Source organism: Silurus meridionalis, chromosome 16 (assembly GCF_014805685.1).
Source record: "Silurus meridionalis isolate SWU-2019-XX chromosome 16, ASM1480568v1, whole genome shotgun sequence".
In the NCBI taxonomy this organism is placed as follows: Eukaryota; Metazoa; Chordata; class Actinopteri; order Siluriformes; family Siluridae; genus Silurus; species Silurus meridionalis.
In genome coordinates this window covers 48,878-65,000 of record NC_060899.1, presented here as the reverse complement: position 1 = coordinate 65,000, position 16,123 = coordinate 48,878, and the positions used below count along the sequence as shown (strand labels likewise).

At 41.9% G+C, this 16,123-nt stretch overlaps 1 protein-coding gene across 3 annotated transcripts; it reads left to right on the top strand.

Annotated features, from left to right (window-relative positions):
* Nucleotides 1–1,980: 1,980 nt before the first annotated feature.
* Nucleotides 1,981–10,593, top strand: LOC124398741 (PTB domain-containing engulfment adapter protein 1-like). 3 transcript variants are annotated; one of them, XM_046869032.1, is made up of 9 exons: nt 1,982–2,052; nt 2,669–2,756; nt 4,481–4,551; nt 4,643–4,720; nt 4,908–5,045; nt 9,221–9,325; nt 10,071–10,130; nt 10,216–10,273; nt 10,401–10,593. In XM_046869032.1, the coding sequence occupies exons 3-9, from the start codon at nt 4,516–4,518 to the stop codon at nt 10,448–10,450; spliced, it is 525 nt and encodes a 174-aa protein (XP_046724988.1). In that variant the 5' UTR covers nt 1,982–2,052; nt 2,669–2,756; nt 4,481–4,515; the 3' UTR covers nt 10,451–10,593. The 3 variants fall into 3 exon arrangements, with proteins under 3 accessions (XP_046724990.1, XP_046724988.1, XP_046724989.1); XM_046869033.1 differs by lacking the exon at nt 1,982–2,052 and adding an exon at nt 2,286–2,486; XM_046869034.1 differs by lacking the exon at nt 4,643–4,720 and having other exon boundaries at nt 1,981–2,052.
* Nucleotides 10,594–16,123: the final 5,530 nt, after the last annotated feature.

Below are 16,123 nucleotides of genomic sequence, written 5' to 3'. Positions count from 1 at the left end.
TCTCTCTATCTATGTTCTTTGTCTCGCTCCCTCTCTCTTCTCTCTCTCTCTCTCTCTCTCTCTCTCTCTTTCTCTCGTTCTGTCTCTCTCGGTCCTGTGTCCAGCTCTTCATCTGACAAAATCGAATGTTCATCCTGAAGGACACACGGCTTTCATTTGATTAATGTCTAACAGAATGTGTGTTGGTGCGAAGCCTCCACTGATGATCTGCTGATGATCTGCTGATGATCTTCTTTATTCTGTGTAAATGTCAGCAAAGTCTGAACAGGATTTGATGTTTATTTACTTTATTTACTCAGATCACAGTAAGTCATTTTAGCAGCCACATGTGAACATCACAGCAGTGTTAAAAGTGTGTGAGACGTGACCATACTGTAGAAGGAAGAGTGAGCAGAAACACATGACATTTCTCTTCTATAAATCTTTTCCCATTTTCCTCCTGCATTTTCTCTCACTGAGCACAAAGAAACAGAGAAATCAATCCATTCCAATCTCTATCTCTCTTTACTGTGTTTCAGTTCAGCATTAACTATCTTTCTTTCTTTCTTTCTTTCTTTCTTTCTTTCTTTCTTTCTTTCTTTCTTTCTTTCATCCCTCTTGTCTGTTCATTTTTTAAATGTCCATCTTGTTGAACTGAAGTTGAGGAACATTGAGTCTCCTACATACTTTTCCTGGTTGTGTTTAAATTTCTTTAAGTTCACTTTGAAGTTGCATTTTTTCAGAAAGCCCCTTAATGTCAGACAGAGTGCGCATCTGGAGTGCACTTCATTCAGGACAGGAACGTCTCATTGATCACTGATGGAAATGATTTAGAACTAAAACAGCTGCAGGACCTGTTTCAATAACAGTTAGAATAATATACACTTCTTCAAATAACCTGTAACCAAGTGCACTTCTCCAAATCACCCTCAAACCTCTTGATTTAAACACTGTGTATCTACACTCCCTCTAAGCTTTTCTGTACAACTCAAGTGTGGTTTGTTCTTGACCCATTTGGAGTGAAGTAAGCAAGTCACCATAGATGTAGTCTTCATGAGCAGAAGAATGAGTTGAAACCTGTATAATGTGACACAATTGTTTACTTGACAGACAAGTGGAAGGTGAAAAAGAAGTCAACAAGTGCAAAACATTAAAGTAAATTGGTAGTATTCTGCCTCTCCCACTCGTCTCTCTCTTCCACTTTGTCAAATTCATTCAGCAGATCAGTGGCTCCATCTACAGGCTATTCATTTACATTTACATTTGCGGCATTTATGCCCATTATTGCCCTTTCCCATTTAACTATTAATATACCCCTCAAAATGAATACCCTCCTCCCCAAAAACCCCCTGAATAAATACACTTTTGTCAGGTTTGGAGGTTGTGTCAGGATTCTGCTCTTCTTTTATTCTGTCTTTTTGCTTCATTGTTTTAGCCAGTAGATGTCACTAGTGTGTCTCTGGACTTCACTAACCATTTATTGTTTTCTGCTGCTATCAATCTCCCTGTTCCTGTTTAAGTTCCTATTTGTGTTTGTTCTTTGCTTGGTTATTACATGTGGTCAGTTTGTTGTGCTTTGTTGTTTTAACTACTATTTCTCGTTGCCTTCTGTAAGTTTTTGTTTTTTGCCTGAGGTCTGAAAATATTATTCTTTCCCCTTTGTTAGTTATAAACTTCTTTTGGTTCCTTGATTTTTTCTCCAACTTTTAGATTTTATAATAAATAAAACAATTTCACACACACCCCGGTGGCACCCAAAAAAAGGACGAAATACCCTTCTCCACAAAACCCCTCAAAATAAGCACCCTTCCCGACAACCCTCTGAACAAGTATCTTTAAAAAGCTTTAGATACACTTCAGCTCTCCTCAGGCTCATTGTTTCTTTCAGGAAGTGAGTTAGTGTTTATTGTGCAAGGTAAAGGTTAAGACACTGCAGTAAATGTGATTAGTGCTGATAATCTCTCAGAGACGCTGCAGTAAAGAAATCCAGTTCAGTTAGTCATTTACAGAGGAAGTTAACTTGAGGGAAGGTCAGATTGAAGACGAGTTCAGAACAACCTTCACACGAACAGTGTAAGTGTTTTTGCATTTATTTCAGTTTGTGTGTTTGTGCGAGTGTGTGTGTGTTACTGAGGATGGTTCCATGTCAACAGCCTAAAGATCCATGAAGAGCAACTAAAGAACTTTGAGGATGGATTTGGACTTTAATTAATATCAACAGTCTGCTACAATGTGCTCAGGACCACAGTTTGTATGAACAGTTCTGCTTGTAAACATCACTGAACAGTTTCTAACCTCAACACTGATGGAACTGTAATGATGGACATTCAGTGTTGAGGATGAGGTTCTGTTTAGAGTCTGGTTCCTCACAAGGTTTCTTCCTCATGAAGTCTCAGGGAGTTTTTCCTTCATCACAGTCACCACTGGGTCACTGATTAGGGAGAAACTTATAAAGGAACAAACTGATAGTGAACATTGCCCCATAGCAGCTTTACAGAGATAAAGAGGTTATAAAGTTTTATAAAGAATGTAGATGTTTAGTGTCTGTTAAAAACTCTAAACATAAAATCTGAACTAAAATTAAATAAATTAAAGTTATTGATGCAGTTTAGATTAAAGTGATTTTATGTTTATATCATTTTATACAAAGAGAGAGAAACCTTGTTGTGTATATATTGGTGTTTTTCAGGTTGTGTTTTTCCTTTCTGTGCTGGAGAGAGAGAAAGAGAAAGATGATGGACAGTGAAAATGACAGTGAAATTTCCTTCTCTGTTAAAGTGAGTGCAGTTTTTCTAATTAACAGCAAGTGTCTGTTTACCAGAGACATTAATGTTTTTGTGTGTGTATGTTTGTGTATGCATATTTGTGTGTGTATGTTTGTGTGTGTGTGTGCATATTTGTGCATGCGTATATGTTTGTGTTTGTTTGCATATTTGTGTGTGCATATTTGTGCATGTGTATGTTTGTGTGTGCATATTTTTTTTTTTTTTTACATTTTGCCCCATTTTGGCAGACGCCCTTATCCAGAGCGACTTACAACTGAGCAGAGGATGGTTTTTTTAGGACTTTGCTCAAGGGCCCAGCAGTGGCAGCTTGGTGGTGGATTTGAACCTGTGATCTTCTGATCCAAAGCCCAATGCCTTAACCACTGAGCTACCACCATATTTGTGCGTGTGTATGTTTGTGTGTCCATATATGTGTGTGTTTGTTGGTGTGTGCATATTTGTGTGTATGTTTGTGTGTGCGTATTTGTGCATGTTTTTGTTTGTGTGTATATATGTGTGTTTGTTTGTGTGCATATTTGTATGTGTGTGTATGTTTGTGTGTGCATTTTGTATATGTGTGTATATTTGTTTGTGCATATTTGTGCATGTGTATATTTGTGTGTGCATATTTGTATGTGTGTATGTTTGTGTGTGTGTATGTGTGTGTTTGCATATTTGTGTGTATGTTGGTGTGTGCATATTTCTGTGTGTATGTTTGTGTGTGTACATATTTGTGCGTGTGTATGTTTGTGTATGCATATTTGTGTGTGTGTATATATGTTTGTGTGTGCATATTTGTGTGTGTGTATGTGTGTGTGTGCATGTGTATGTTTGTGTATGCATATTTGTGTGTGTGTGTATATTTGTTTGTGCATATTTGTATGTGTGTGTATGTTTGTGTGTGCATTTTGTATATGTGTGTATATTTGTTTGTGCATATTTGTGCATGTGTATGTTTGTGTGCATATTTGTATGTGTATGTTTGTGTGTGTGTATGTGTGTGTTTGCATATTTGTGTGTATGTTTGTGTGTGCATATTTCTGTGTGTATGTTTGTGTGCATATTTGTGCGTGTGTATGTTTGTGTATACATATTTGTGTGTGTGTATATATGTTTGTGTGTGCATATTTGTGCGTGTATGTTTGTGTGCATATTTGTGCATGTGTATGTTTGCGTGTGCATATTTGTGCGTGTGTATGTTTGCTTGTGCATATTTGTGCATGTGTATGTTGGTGTGTGCATATTTGTGTCTATGTTTGTGTGTGCATATTTGTGTGTATGTTGGTGTGTATATTTGTGTCTATGTTTGTGTGTACATATTTGTGTGTATGTGTGTGTGTGCATGTGTGTATGTTTGTGTCTGCATATTTGTGTGTGTGTGTAAATGATTGTGTGTGTGTGTATGTGCGTGTTTGTTTGTGTGTGTGTGTGCATATTTGTGTGTGCATATTTATTTGTGTATATTTGTGTGTGCATATATGTTTGTGTGTGAATGTGTGTATGTTTGTGTGTGTGTGTGTGTGTGTGTGTGTGTGTGTGTGTGTGTGTGTGTGCATGTGCATGTTCATGTGTACTGTATGTTCATGTGTATGTGTGTGTGTGTGTGTGTGTGTGTGTGTGTGTGTGTGTGTGTGTGTGTGTATGTGTGTGTGTGTGTGTGTGTGTGTGTGTGTGTATGTGTGTGTGTGTGTGTGTGTGTGTGTGTGTGTGTGTGTGTGTGTGTGTGTGTTCCACAGTTCCTAGGCCGTGTAGAGGTGGTGCGGCGGTTGGGATGGAGATTCTGATGGAAGCTGCTGCAGCACTGCAGGTCGTCACTTATTTATTATTATTTAATTAATCAGAATAAAACTAGAATAAAATTTGTGCAGTTTCATGTTTTGTGTGTTTTTCGTTTAAAGACAGAAAAAAAGAAGAAAAATAAAGTTCATCTGTTTCTCTCCAAAAGTTCCATCGACATCTTGGAAAATAAGACTAAAGTAAAAATCTCTCTCTCTCTCTCTCTCTGTCATTTTTTTGTCATGTTCCACTCTTACTCATTTCTCAATTTTACTCTCTCTCACTCCTGTCTCACTGTCATTTTCTCTTATCGTCTCACCCCTGTATCTTTCTCACTCCTGTCTCACTCTCACACTGTCTCACTCTCACTTCCTGTCTGTTTGTTAGTTCATGCTGTACTCCTGCACTCTCTCGTCCGTGTCTTTCTGCGCTGTTCATCAGTTTCAGTCCAAACTGTTTGGCTTCATAGCAAATCATCCGGCTCTCGACTCAAGTCACTGCTACGTCTTCCAGAGCACAAAATTTGTGAGTACAACATTACACTCATAACACTCTGATCCTGATTCTAGATCCTGATCCTGAAACTAATCCTTACCCTGATCCTGACACTGATCCTGATTCTGACACTGATCCTGATCCTGCTCTAACCAAGATCATGATTTCAGCATTTTCAAAGATGTTTTTCCTAATGATTTCACTCGTATCAGTTTTTTACTTTTTTACCTCTTCATTTCCTTTTTCATAAAAAAAAAAAAAAAAAAAAAAAAAAAAAAAGTTAGGGTTAGGGTTAGGTTTGATAGAAGATGCTGAATTGAGCTATGAGAAAAAGAACAGAGGGTTTGCACTGTTTGTAAACAACTAATACTGTAAGCCGTTACTGTGAAAAAGTGTCACTGTTTCCCAACCATTGAACTCTTCGCTGTTGATTTACATTCATATTATCTTCCAAGTGAATTCCAATCACCATTATGGATATTGTTTACATACCACTGGCAGCCAATGCAGACGCTGCATGGGTCATACATTATACATGTACGTGAAACTGTCATACATCATCAGTGCATGGTAGTGCATATGAACAGTTTTGTGTGTCAGGTATGATAAAGAGTTAATTTAGGACTTTGTACAATATACAGCAGCAATAGTGTGTGTAACATATATGGATGAAGTGATGACTGACAGTTCTGATAGATATGAAGCAGGGAATATATTTATGGTGAGTTGGCAATGAGGCTGATTGCTTGGGGAAAGAAACTGTTCCTGTGTCTGGCAGTTTTGGTGAACAAAGTTCTGTAGCACCTGCCAGATGGAAGGTTGTGTCCAGGGTGCGAAGGGTCAGTAGTGATTTTTCTGGCCTGGTTTCTGTAAAGTCCTGTAAAGTGGGCAGGGGAGAACCAATTATTTTTTCTGCTGTTTTAACTGTTTTCTGCAGTCTGTTTCTGTCCTGATTTGTTGCTGCTCCAAAAAAGATGGTGATTGATGAGCAGAGGACAGATTCGACGACTGCAGTGTAGAACTGCATTAACAGCTCCTGTGGCAGACTGTACTTCCTTAACTGGCGTAGGAAATACATCCACTGCTGGGATTTTTTTTAAATGGAGTTTATGTTGGACTCCCATTTCAGGTTTTGGGTAATTGTAGTGCCCTGAAACTTGAAGTTCTCCTCAGATGACACAGGGCTGTTGGATATTGTAAGGTGGGTAGTGTTGAAGGGTGTTTCCTAAAGTCCACTATCATCTCCACAGTTTTGAGTGTGTTTAGCTCTAGGTTGATCTGACTGCACCATAGCACCAGCTGCTTCACCTCCTCATATGCAGACTCACTGCCATCTTGGATGAGTCAGATGAGCGTGGTGTCATCTGTAAATTTCAGGAGTTTAACAGTTGGGCCACTTGATATGCAGTTATTCGTATAGTAGGAGAATAGAAGTGGGGAGAGAACACATCCCTGAGGAGCACCAGTGATGTCTGTCTGAATACCAGAGGTAACACCTCCCAGTCTCACCTGTTGTTTCATGCATGTCAGTAAGCTGGTGATCCAGTAAAAGATGGCAGGGGGTATAGTGAGTTTTAGAAGTTAGGGCTGGAGAATTCTTGGAATTATTGTATTGAAAACTGAATTCAACAAACAGAATCCGGGCATATGTTTCTGGGCAGTCAAGGTGTTGCAGAATGTATTGTAGCCCCATGTTGACTGCATCATCCACCGATCTGTTTGCTCAGTAGGCAAACTGTAGGGGATCCAGCATCTGTTCTGTCACCTTCTTTAGGTGGGCCAATACCAACTGCTCAAAGTCTTGCTAAAACTGAGGAAGAACATTGAAGCTGGAAGGGTAGGCTTCAGCAGAACATGCCATTGACATGTTGGCTGGCATGAAGCAGATAACCAGTTTCAAAGAAAAATAACAGCCCAGGGGGATCAAAGCTTCCACTCCCCACCTGTCACTCCTGATCAGATTAAGAGAGGTGGAGAATACGGAGCTTGGGAAAGATGGGGGACCTGATGGAATCAGTCCAAGGGTAGTGACAGTCTATACAGACCCATAGCCTTCACATATAAACCGGATTACAAAAAAGTTGGGACACTGTACAAATTGTGAATAAAAACAGAATGCAATGATGTGGAAGTTTCAAATGTCAATATTTTATTCAGAATACAACATAGATGACATATCAAATGTTTAAACTGAGAAAATGTATAAGTTGATTTTAAATTTCATGGCATCTACACATCTCAAAAAAGTTGGGACAAGGCCATGTTTACCACTGTGTGGCATCCCCTCTTCTTTTTATAACAGTCTGCAAACGTCTGGGGACTAGGAGACAAGTTGCTCAAGTTTAGGAATAGGAATGTTGTCCCATTCTTGTCTAATACAGGCTTCTAGTTGCTCAACTGTCTCAGGTCTTCTTTATCGCATCTTCCTCTTTATGATGCGGCAAATGTTTTCTATGGGTGAAAGATCTGGACTGCAGGCTGGCCATTTCAATACCTGGATCCTTCTTCTACTCAGCCATAATGTTGTAATTGATGCAGTATTTAGGAAAATGCAAGGTCTTCCCTGAAAGAGAAGTCATCTGGATGGGAGCATATGTTGTTATAGAACTTGGATATACCTTTCAACAGTGATGGTGCCTTTCCAGATGTGCAGCTGCCCATGCCACACGCACTCATGCAACCCCATACCATCAGAGATGCAGGCTTCTGAACTGAGCGCTGATAGCAACTTGGGTTGTCCTTGTCCTCTTTAATCCAGATGACATCCCAGTTTTCCAAAAAGAACTTCAAATTTTGATTAGTCTGACCACAGAACAGTTTTCCACTTTGCCACAGTCCATTTTAAAATGCCTGTGCTTCTGGATCGTGTTTAGATATGGCTTCTTTTTTGACCTATAGAGTTTTAGCCAGCAACCACGATTGGCACGGTGGATTGTGTTCACCGACAATGTTTTCTGGAAGTTATCCTGAGCCCATGTTGTGATTTCCATTACAGTAGCATTCCTGTATGTGATGCAGTGCCATCTAAGGGCCCGAAGACCACGGGCATCCAGTATGGTTTTCCGGCCTTGACCCTTACGCACAGAGATTGTTCCAGATTCTCTGAATCTTTGGATGATATTATGCACTGTAGATGATAATAACATCAAACTCTTTGCAATCTTCCTCTGAGAAACTCCCTTCTAAAATTGCTCCACTGTTTTTCACCGCAGCATTGGGGAAACTGGTGATACTTTGTCCCTCTTGACCTTTGAGAGACACTGCCACTCTGAGAGGCTTTGTACAGTGTCACAACTTTTTTGGAATCGGGTTTGTACATCATGCAGGTTTTGCAGAGACTAGTGCTGTTCCATCTTAGACCTCAGGTCTGCACTTTAATTGACTTCCTGCAGTTTGCCTGCCAACCACAGAGAGGTATGAATGATGCAGTTAAGTATCTACTGCAAAAGGCCCACTCCCAATTGGAACTACAAAAACACCACACTCTGCCACCTTCAGACATTACTTTGTGGAATAGTTTATGTAAAAACATCTGCTCCCCAATGTAGCCAAAACCAAGAAGATGGTGGTGGACTACAGGATAAAGAAGACTTGACTAACCTTTACTTTTTAGAAGCAATCGCATGCTGCTTTAATGCCATTCGCACTTCTGCTGTTACACTGATGCAATGTTTACATTGTCACTGTAAATCACCTCAAGTCTGCTGGTCTATTAGCAAGTTAATAATGTTCTTTCTTTCTTTCTTTCTTTCTTTCTTTCTTACTTTCTTTTTTTCTTTCTTTCTTTCTTTCTATCTATCTATCTATCTATCTATCTATCTATCTATCTATCTATCTATCTATCTATCTATCTTAATCTGATCTGATCTGATCTGATTTGATCTGATCATGATTCCAATCTGATCCTGACCTTTTAAACATTTATTGCTATGCTAATTAGCTAATTGCATTAATGTTATTTAATGAACAGTTGGTTGCCATGGTGACATTCTGACAGATTTTTTTGTTATATAAGAAAGGATGTAAATAAAGACTCTGAATTAAAAGAACAGTGAGTGAGGAGTTAGCATGATGATTTCTGATTGGCTGATTTCTGTCTGATTGGCTGACAATTATACTTTACTATAAAGTATATACAATATATAATTTATAGGTTATGGTGTGTATTATGGTAGTATGTGTTATGAATTCTCTTTTGTTTTCAGTCTCATCTGCTGGTGTCTGTGATTGGAGATGTGTTTCAGTCCAGCAGATGTCTAGATAGCATGAGAGGAAGTCGTGATCTGGTGGTGGAGGCCCTCAGACACAAGGTGCTTTTGAAAACATAAATGTATAAAATTATTGTTAATTAAAATATGGTGTTTGTGTTAAAATAATTAAGTACATAACCTCTGGTGAGAGTGATAAAGCTGCAGGGGGGGCAATATTTTTCCTCACAGTAAAATAGTTAGAAAATGTTTATTTTGGGAACCAAATCATTTGATTTTCTGCTTTTCATATAAACAGTAAAATAAAAATAATTTCTAAAAAATATGAATATTCTCCTCATAGATTTAATGATCAATAATCACTAATATAATAATCAATTATGCACTAAAATGCTCTTATTAGACAGAAAGACTTTGCAATTACACAATTATGTAATAATAATAATAATGTGTATTTTTTCACTAATTATATTGTTATTTCTCGAATTATTTTTTTTAACCATTTATCTTTATAAATAAAAAATATGAAACTGTAAATCATTATCACTGTGTATCTCTCGCTTTTTGTATGTTGTGTCTGTTTGTACATGTGCATGTGTGCGCGTGTGTGTGGGAGGTGGTAGCTCAGTGGTTAAGGCATTGGGGCTTTGGATCAGAAGATCACAGGTTCAAATCCCACCACCACCAAGCTGCCACTGCTGGGCTCTTGAGTAAAAGCCCTAAAACCCTCCGCTGCTCAGTTGTAAGTCGCTCTGGATAAGGGCGTCTGCCAAATGCTGTAAATGTATGTGTGTGTGTGTGTGTGTGTGTGTGTGTGTGTGTATATATGTGTGTGTTCTTCCTATAGAATAAAGTTCTTCAGAAGGAGAATGTTGAACTAAAGAAGAAACTGCAGGAGAAAGGCAGAGTAAATTCACACACACACACGCACGCAACAACAAACACACACAGAAGTAAAGTGTTTTTCACTTGTATCTGGTTGTTTTATTCAGAGTGACACTGCTGAAGAGGAAACTGATCACTCTGATACAGAGCAGCATACATCACATGGTCTGTACAAACACACACAAACACACACACGTATGTACGTGTATATATATATATATATATATATATATATATATATATATATATATATATATATATATATATATATTTTATTTTATTTTTGTTACAGTGAGATTCAACTCAAGCAGTGACATGACTGCATTGCTGAGGAATTTCTGAGCAACTTAAGTAATAATAGATACACATGCAGTGATACACACAGTCATACACAATCATACACACACACTCACACACACACACACACACACACAGTCATACACAAATATATAACACATATATATAATATACATACGAACATGCACACATATACACACACATACACACACACACACACACACACACACACACACACACACAGTCATATACACAAACACACATAAACACAAATACAGTATATAACACAAATACGCACATGCACACACATATACATACAGTCATACTCAGTTATACACACAGACATGCACACACATACATACAGTCATACATACAGTCATGGACACATATACACACATATACACACACATACATACACACACACACACACACACACACACACAGTCATATACACATAAACACAAATACAGTATATAACACAAATACGCACATGCACACACATATACATACAGTCATACTCAGTTATACACACAGACATGCACACATACATACAGTCATACACACAGTCATGGACACACATATACACACATATACACACATATACATACAGTCATACATAGTTAAACACACAGATATGTACACACATACATAAATATACATACAGTCATACACAGTCATACACACATATATATACATACACACACACACACCCATACACACACACACACACACACACACACACACACACACACACACACATACAGTCATACAATGTTAAACACACAGACATGTACACACATATACATAAATATACATACAGTCATACACACAGTCATGTACACACATATATATATATATATATACAGTCATGCACACATATACACACATATATACATATACATACAGTCATGCACACACATATATACATATACATACAGTCATGCACACACATATACATACATATACATACAGTCATACACACAGTCATGCACACACATATACATACATATACATACAGTCATACACACAGTTATACACACAGTCCTACACACACACAGAAATACAGTCATACACACACACAGAAATACACACTCAGTGATACACACACAGTAACACACACACACACACACACACACACACACACACACACACACACACACACACACACACAGTGATGCACACACTTTTATTAGAATTGTTGATTTATTTTGAATAAAATTATGACATTTTATTAAACTGATTATAATCAGAAGTTTGCCTGAATGTTTGGTATCTGATTCTGATGCTGCTGTAAAAATGAAAATGAGTGAAAACTGTAATGATTCTGATGATGATGTCTATTTCAGTTCACGTTTAGAGTTTTTGGTATTTAGTTTTAAGTTGAGTGTGATCTGTGTAGCGTGTCCCGAAGCAACTTTACAGAAATAAATCAATTACAAATATACATTTTTGGTATACTGTCACCTTTCACCTGAAGAGTGAAAGATCTTTACTGATGCCACATGACTGAATAATAATATTTAGCTTATAATTACACACCAATCATCCGTAACATCAACCCCATTGCTGGGGAAGTGATTAACAGTCAACTCCTGTAAAGGGGCTTTGGGTAAATGGGTTTATTCATCAACAGGTGAACAGTCTTTTTTGTGTTGGAAGCAGGAAAAATGTGTGAGTGTAAGTATCTGGGTGACTTCAAAAAGGACAGATTGTGATGCCTAGATGTTTGGGTCAAAGCATCTCCAGAACAGCAGGTGTTGAGGGATTTATCCTGGTGTGCAGGGTGTTAGTACCCACCGAAATGCTCCAAGGAAGGACAATCAGTGACCTGGTGATAAGGTCATGAATGCTCAAGGCTCATTGATGAGTGTGAGAAGAGAATGCTATCTGCTCTGACCTCACAGAAGATCTCCTGCAGCACAAACCGCTGAAGAATTTCCTGATGGTTCTGGCAGAAATTGAATCAGAAATATGCATCAGAGCTTGCCTAAGCGAAATTAATTATTATTATTATTAATATTATTATTATTATTAATATTATTATTATTATTATTATTATTATTATTATTATTATTAATAATTCTGAACAAGGTGGTGCCGCGGATGGCTGCCACGGTGTTTTGGTGCTCTACTTTTACTTTTTTTGTGTTGTTATCTAGATAGAGCTACCACCCCAGTGGACTTATCTCCGAACTTTCTGGCTTTTACCATGGATTTACTGGCAATTTTGATCAAGGTGGCGCGTAACAAAATTAAGCCCTGCAGAAGAGGGAAACTCTCAGGTGTACTTGTGCGATATTAGATTAATAGAAGATATTCCTCTCTAACGTGTGCGTACTTTGCAACAAAATAGATGAGTAAGACTTTCCTACATCAAGTGTTTTTGTTATGTTTACAACAGTTAGTGAAACGATGTGAGAGTACTGTCTCAACTCTATTTCCCAGACCTGGAGGCCTTCACCATTAACTGCAAGCCCTGTAACTCTCCCCGTGAGTTCTCCTCATTCATATTCATCTGCGTTCACAACCCGCCTCAAGGTAATGTGCGTGAAGTGCAACGCGCATGCTGACAAAATACTGTGTGTGGAATGGACAAACACGGTGTCAGAAAGTTCAGGTTATAGGATCCAAGGCAGATGCAAAAAGAGCAGGGGAGAAAAGCTGTGCAGAGCTGAATCGGGAAGCCGATTCAGGGAGTCGATTCAGGGAGCCGATTCAGGGAGCCGATTCCGCGGAGGGTGAGGATGCCGAGCCGGAAGTCGGGGCGCGTTCAGCGTGAGCAGAGCAGAGCCGAGCTGAGATGGAAACCGGAGGACAGAATGGTCAGAAACAAAAGAACAAACAAAACAGAGAATACGCTGGAGAGTGATCAGGGCAAGCCTAAAGACAATCCACCAGGGAGCAGGCTGAACGAGTCGTACCCTAGACACTTGAAATGTAGGGTGGACCCGGAGCGCCCTGGGAAGCCTGAGTCGGAGGGCCATGGGATTGACGACCTTGGAAATGGGGAAGGGGCCAATGAAGCGTGGGGCGAGCTTCCGACAGGTGGCCTTAAGGGGAAGGTCCCGAGTAGAGAGCCATACACGTTGCCCGGCACGGTAGTGGGGGGCTAGGCGCCGCCTACGGTTGGCCCCCTGGCAAAGCCTTATGCCATTTTTGAGCAGGGCTGCTCGGGCCATTCTCCAGCCTCAACGGCAACGTCGGAAGAAAAGGGTGGCAGAAGGAATGGCAGACCGGGGTTCCTGGTTGGAAAAAATTGGCGGCAGGAAACTGTGGACCACCTGGAAGGGCGCAAGTCCTGTGGCAGCAGTGGGAAGAGTGTTATGGGCATACTCAATCCACAAAAGTTCTGTCCGACCAGGAGGAGGGTTCCCGACTGCAAAGGAGGCGGAGACCAGTTTCAAGATCCTGGTTGAGTCTCTCGGTCTGTCCGTTTGTCTGGGGGTGAAACCCAGATGAGAGGCTGGTCGATATGCCCAGGAGGCGGCAGAACTCCCTCCAAAACTGTGCCGAGAATTGGGGTCCGCGGTCCGAGACGATATCTCTGGGGAAACCATGGGGGCGAAATATGTGCTGGAGGGCCAGCTTGGCGGTTTCCTTGGCAGATGGCAGCTTGGGTAGAGCGATGAAGTGGCCCATCTTAGAAAACCGATCAATGACCGTCATGACGACCGTGTTGCCATTGGAAACGGGCAGCCCGGTAACAAAGTCCATGTCGATTTGCGACCACGGGTGTTTCGGGATAGGAAGGGGCCGAAAAAGACCTTGGGGGCGGCCACAAGGGTTCTTGTGTTGGGCACAGTCAGGGCAGGCTGCGACAAAGTCCCGGGTGTCCTTTACCATGGAAGGCCACCAGAAGACTTGACCAGAGACAAGGTGCGAGGCTGACCGGGGTGACAGAAAATCAGGGAGTTGTGACACCACTGAAGAACTCCAGAGCGGAGACCCTCGGGGACGAACAGGAGACCAGTGGGGCAACCCTCAGGGACAGGGCCCCTGTCTCGGGCATTCTTGACCCGCTCCTCCAAGGCGAGACTAAGGGTGTGGACCGACACAGACTTGGCAAGGATGGTCTCTGAGCATGGCTCCTCCTTCTCCAGGGCATGAACTCTAGAGAGCGCATCAGGCTTGACATTCCGGCTCCCAGGCCAAAGAAAAGGCCCCATCTAGCCTGTCGGGGGTTGAGTCGTTTAGCCGATTGGGGGTACTCAAGGTTGCGATGATCCGTCCAGACCAGAAAGGGGACCTCCGCACCCTCCAACCAATGGCGCCATTCCTCCAAGGCCAGTTTGACAGCAAGGAGCTCCCTCTCACCCACCGGGTAGTTACGTTCCGAGGAGCTAAGGCGCCTGGAAAAAAAGGCGCAAGGATGCAGGCGGTTATCCTCAGGGCAGACCAGGCAGGGCACTCCTACGCCGGAGGCGTCGACTTCAACAACGAACTGCCGAGCCGGGACAGGAAAGATGAGGATGGGCACCTCCGTGAATCGCCGCTTAGGCTCCAGATATGCCTTCTCAGCCTCAGGGCCCCAAAAGAACGAGCGGAGGGAAGACGTCAGGAGGTGGAGGGGTGCCGCCACCGAACTATAGCCCTTTACGAAGCGGCGATAAAAACTGGCAAAGCCCAGGAACCTTTGTAATTGGCGGCGGGAGGTGGGGGTCGGCCAGTCCCGGATTGCCTGGACCCTGGCAGGGTCCATCCGGATATTACCGGCTGAAAGCAGGTATCCCAGGAACGAGGTTTTGAGGTGTGGAACTCACATTTCTCGGGTTTCACGTAGAGCCCGTTCTTGAGAAGTCTCTCCCAGACCTGACGCACCTGCCGGACGTGTTCGTCCATGGAATAGGAGAAGATCAGGATATCATCCAGGTAGACAAACACGAATGTATTGAGCATGTCACGAAGGACCTCGTTGACTAGTGCCTGAAAGGTGGCCGGGGCGTTAGTTAGGCCGAACGGCATGACGAGGTACTCGTAGTGACCGGCTGGGGTATTGAAGGCGCTCTTCCATTCATCCCCCTCCCTGATACGCACCAGGTGGTACGCGTTGCGTAGATCCAGCTTAGTGAAGATTGTGGCACCATGCAGGAGCTCAAACGCCGAGGCCATAAGCGGCAAGGGGTAACGGTTCCGGACAGTGATCGCATTAAGACCCCGGTAGTCAATACATGGGCGTAGGGACTTATCCTTCTTTTCGACAAAGAAGAAACCTGCCCCAGCTGGGGAGGAGGATGGTCGGATGATCCTGCTGCCAGGGACTCCCGGATATACTGGGTCATGGCAGTCCTCTCTGGGGCGGATAACTGATACAGGCGCCCCCTGGGGGGACTGGCTCCGGGAAGCAGTTCGATGGCACAGTCGAAGTGCCGGTGGGGAGGCAGGAAGGTAGCCAAGGCCTTACTGAACACGCGTGCAAGGCCATGATAGATCTCAGGAACCAATGCTAAATCGGAGTGCTCGGGAGTGACAGCCGGCAGTGGTTTGGGTGGAGGTAGAGCAAGGCAGTGGCCGAAGCAATGCACACCCCAATCCAGAATACGCCCTGTCATCCAATCAACACGTGGGTTGTGTTTCTGAAGCCAAGGGAACCCGAGCATAATAGGGGCTTGGGGAGAGGAGATGACCAGGAAGGAAAGCCACTCCTGATGTCGTTCCCCCACTGACATGAGTAGAGGCTTAGTGCGGTGCGTGGCCCGGCCTAAAAGGCTGCCGTCCAGG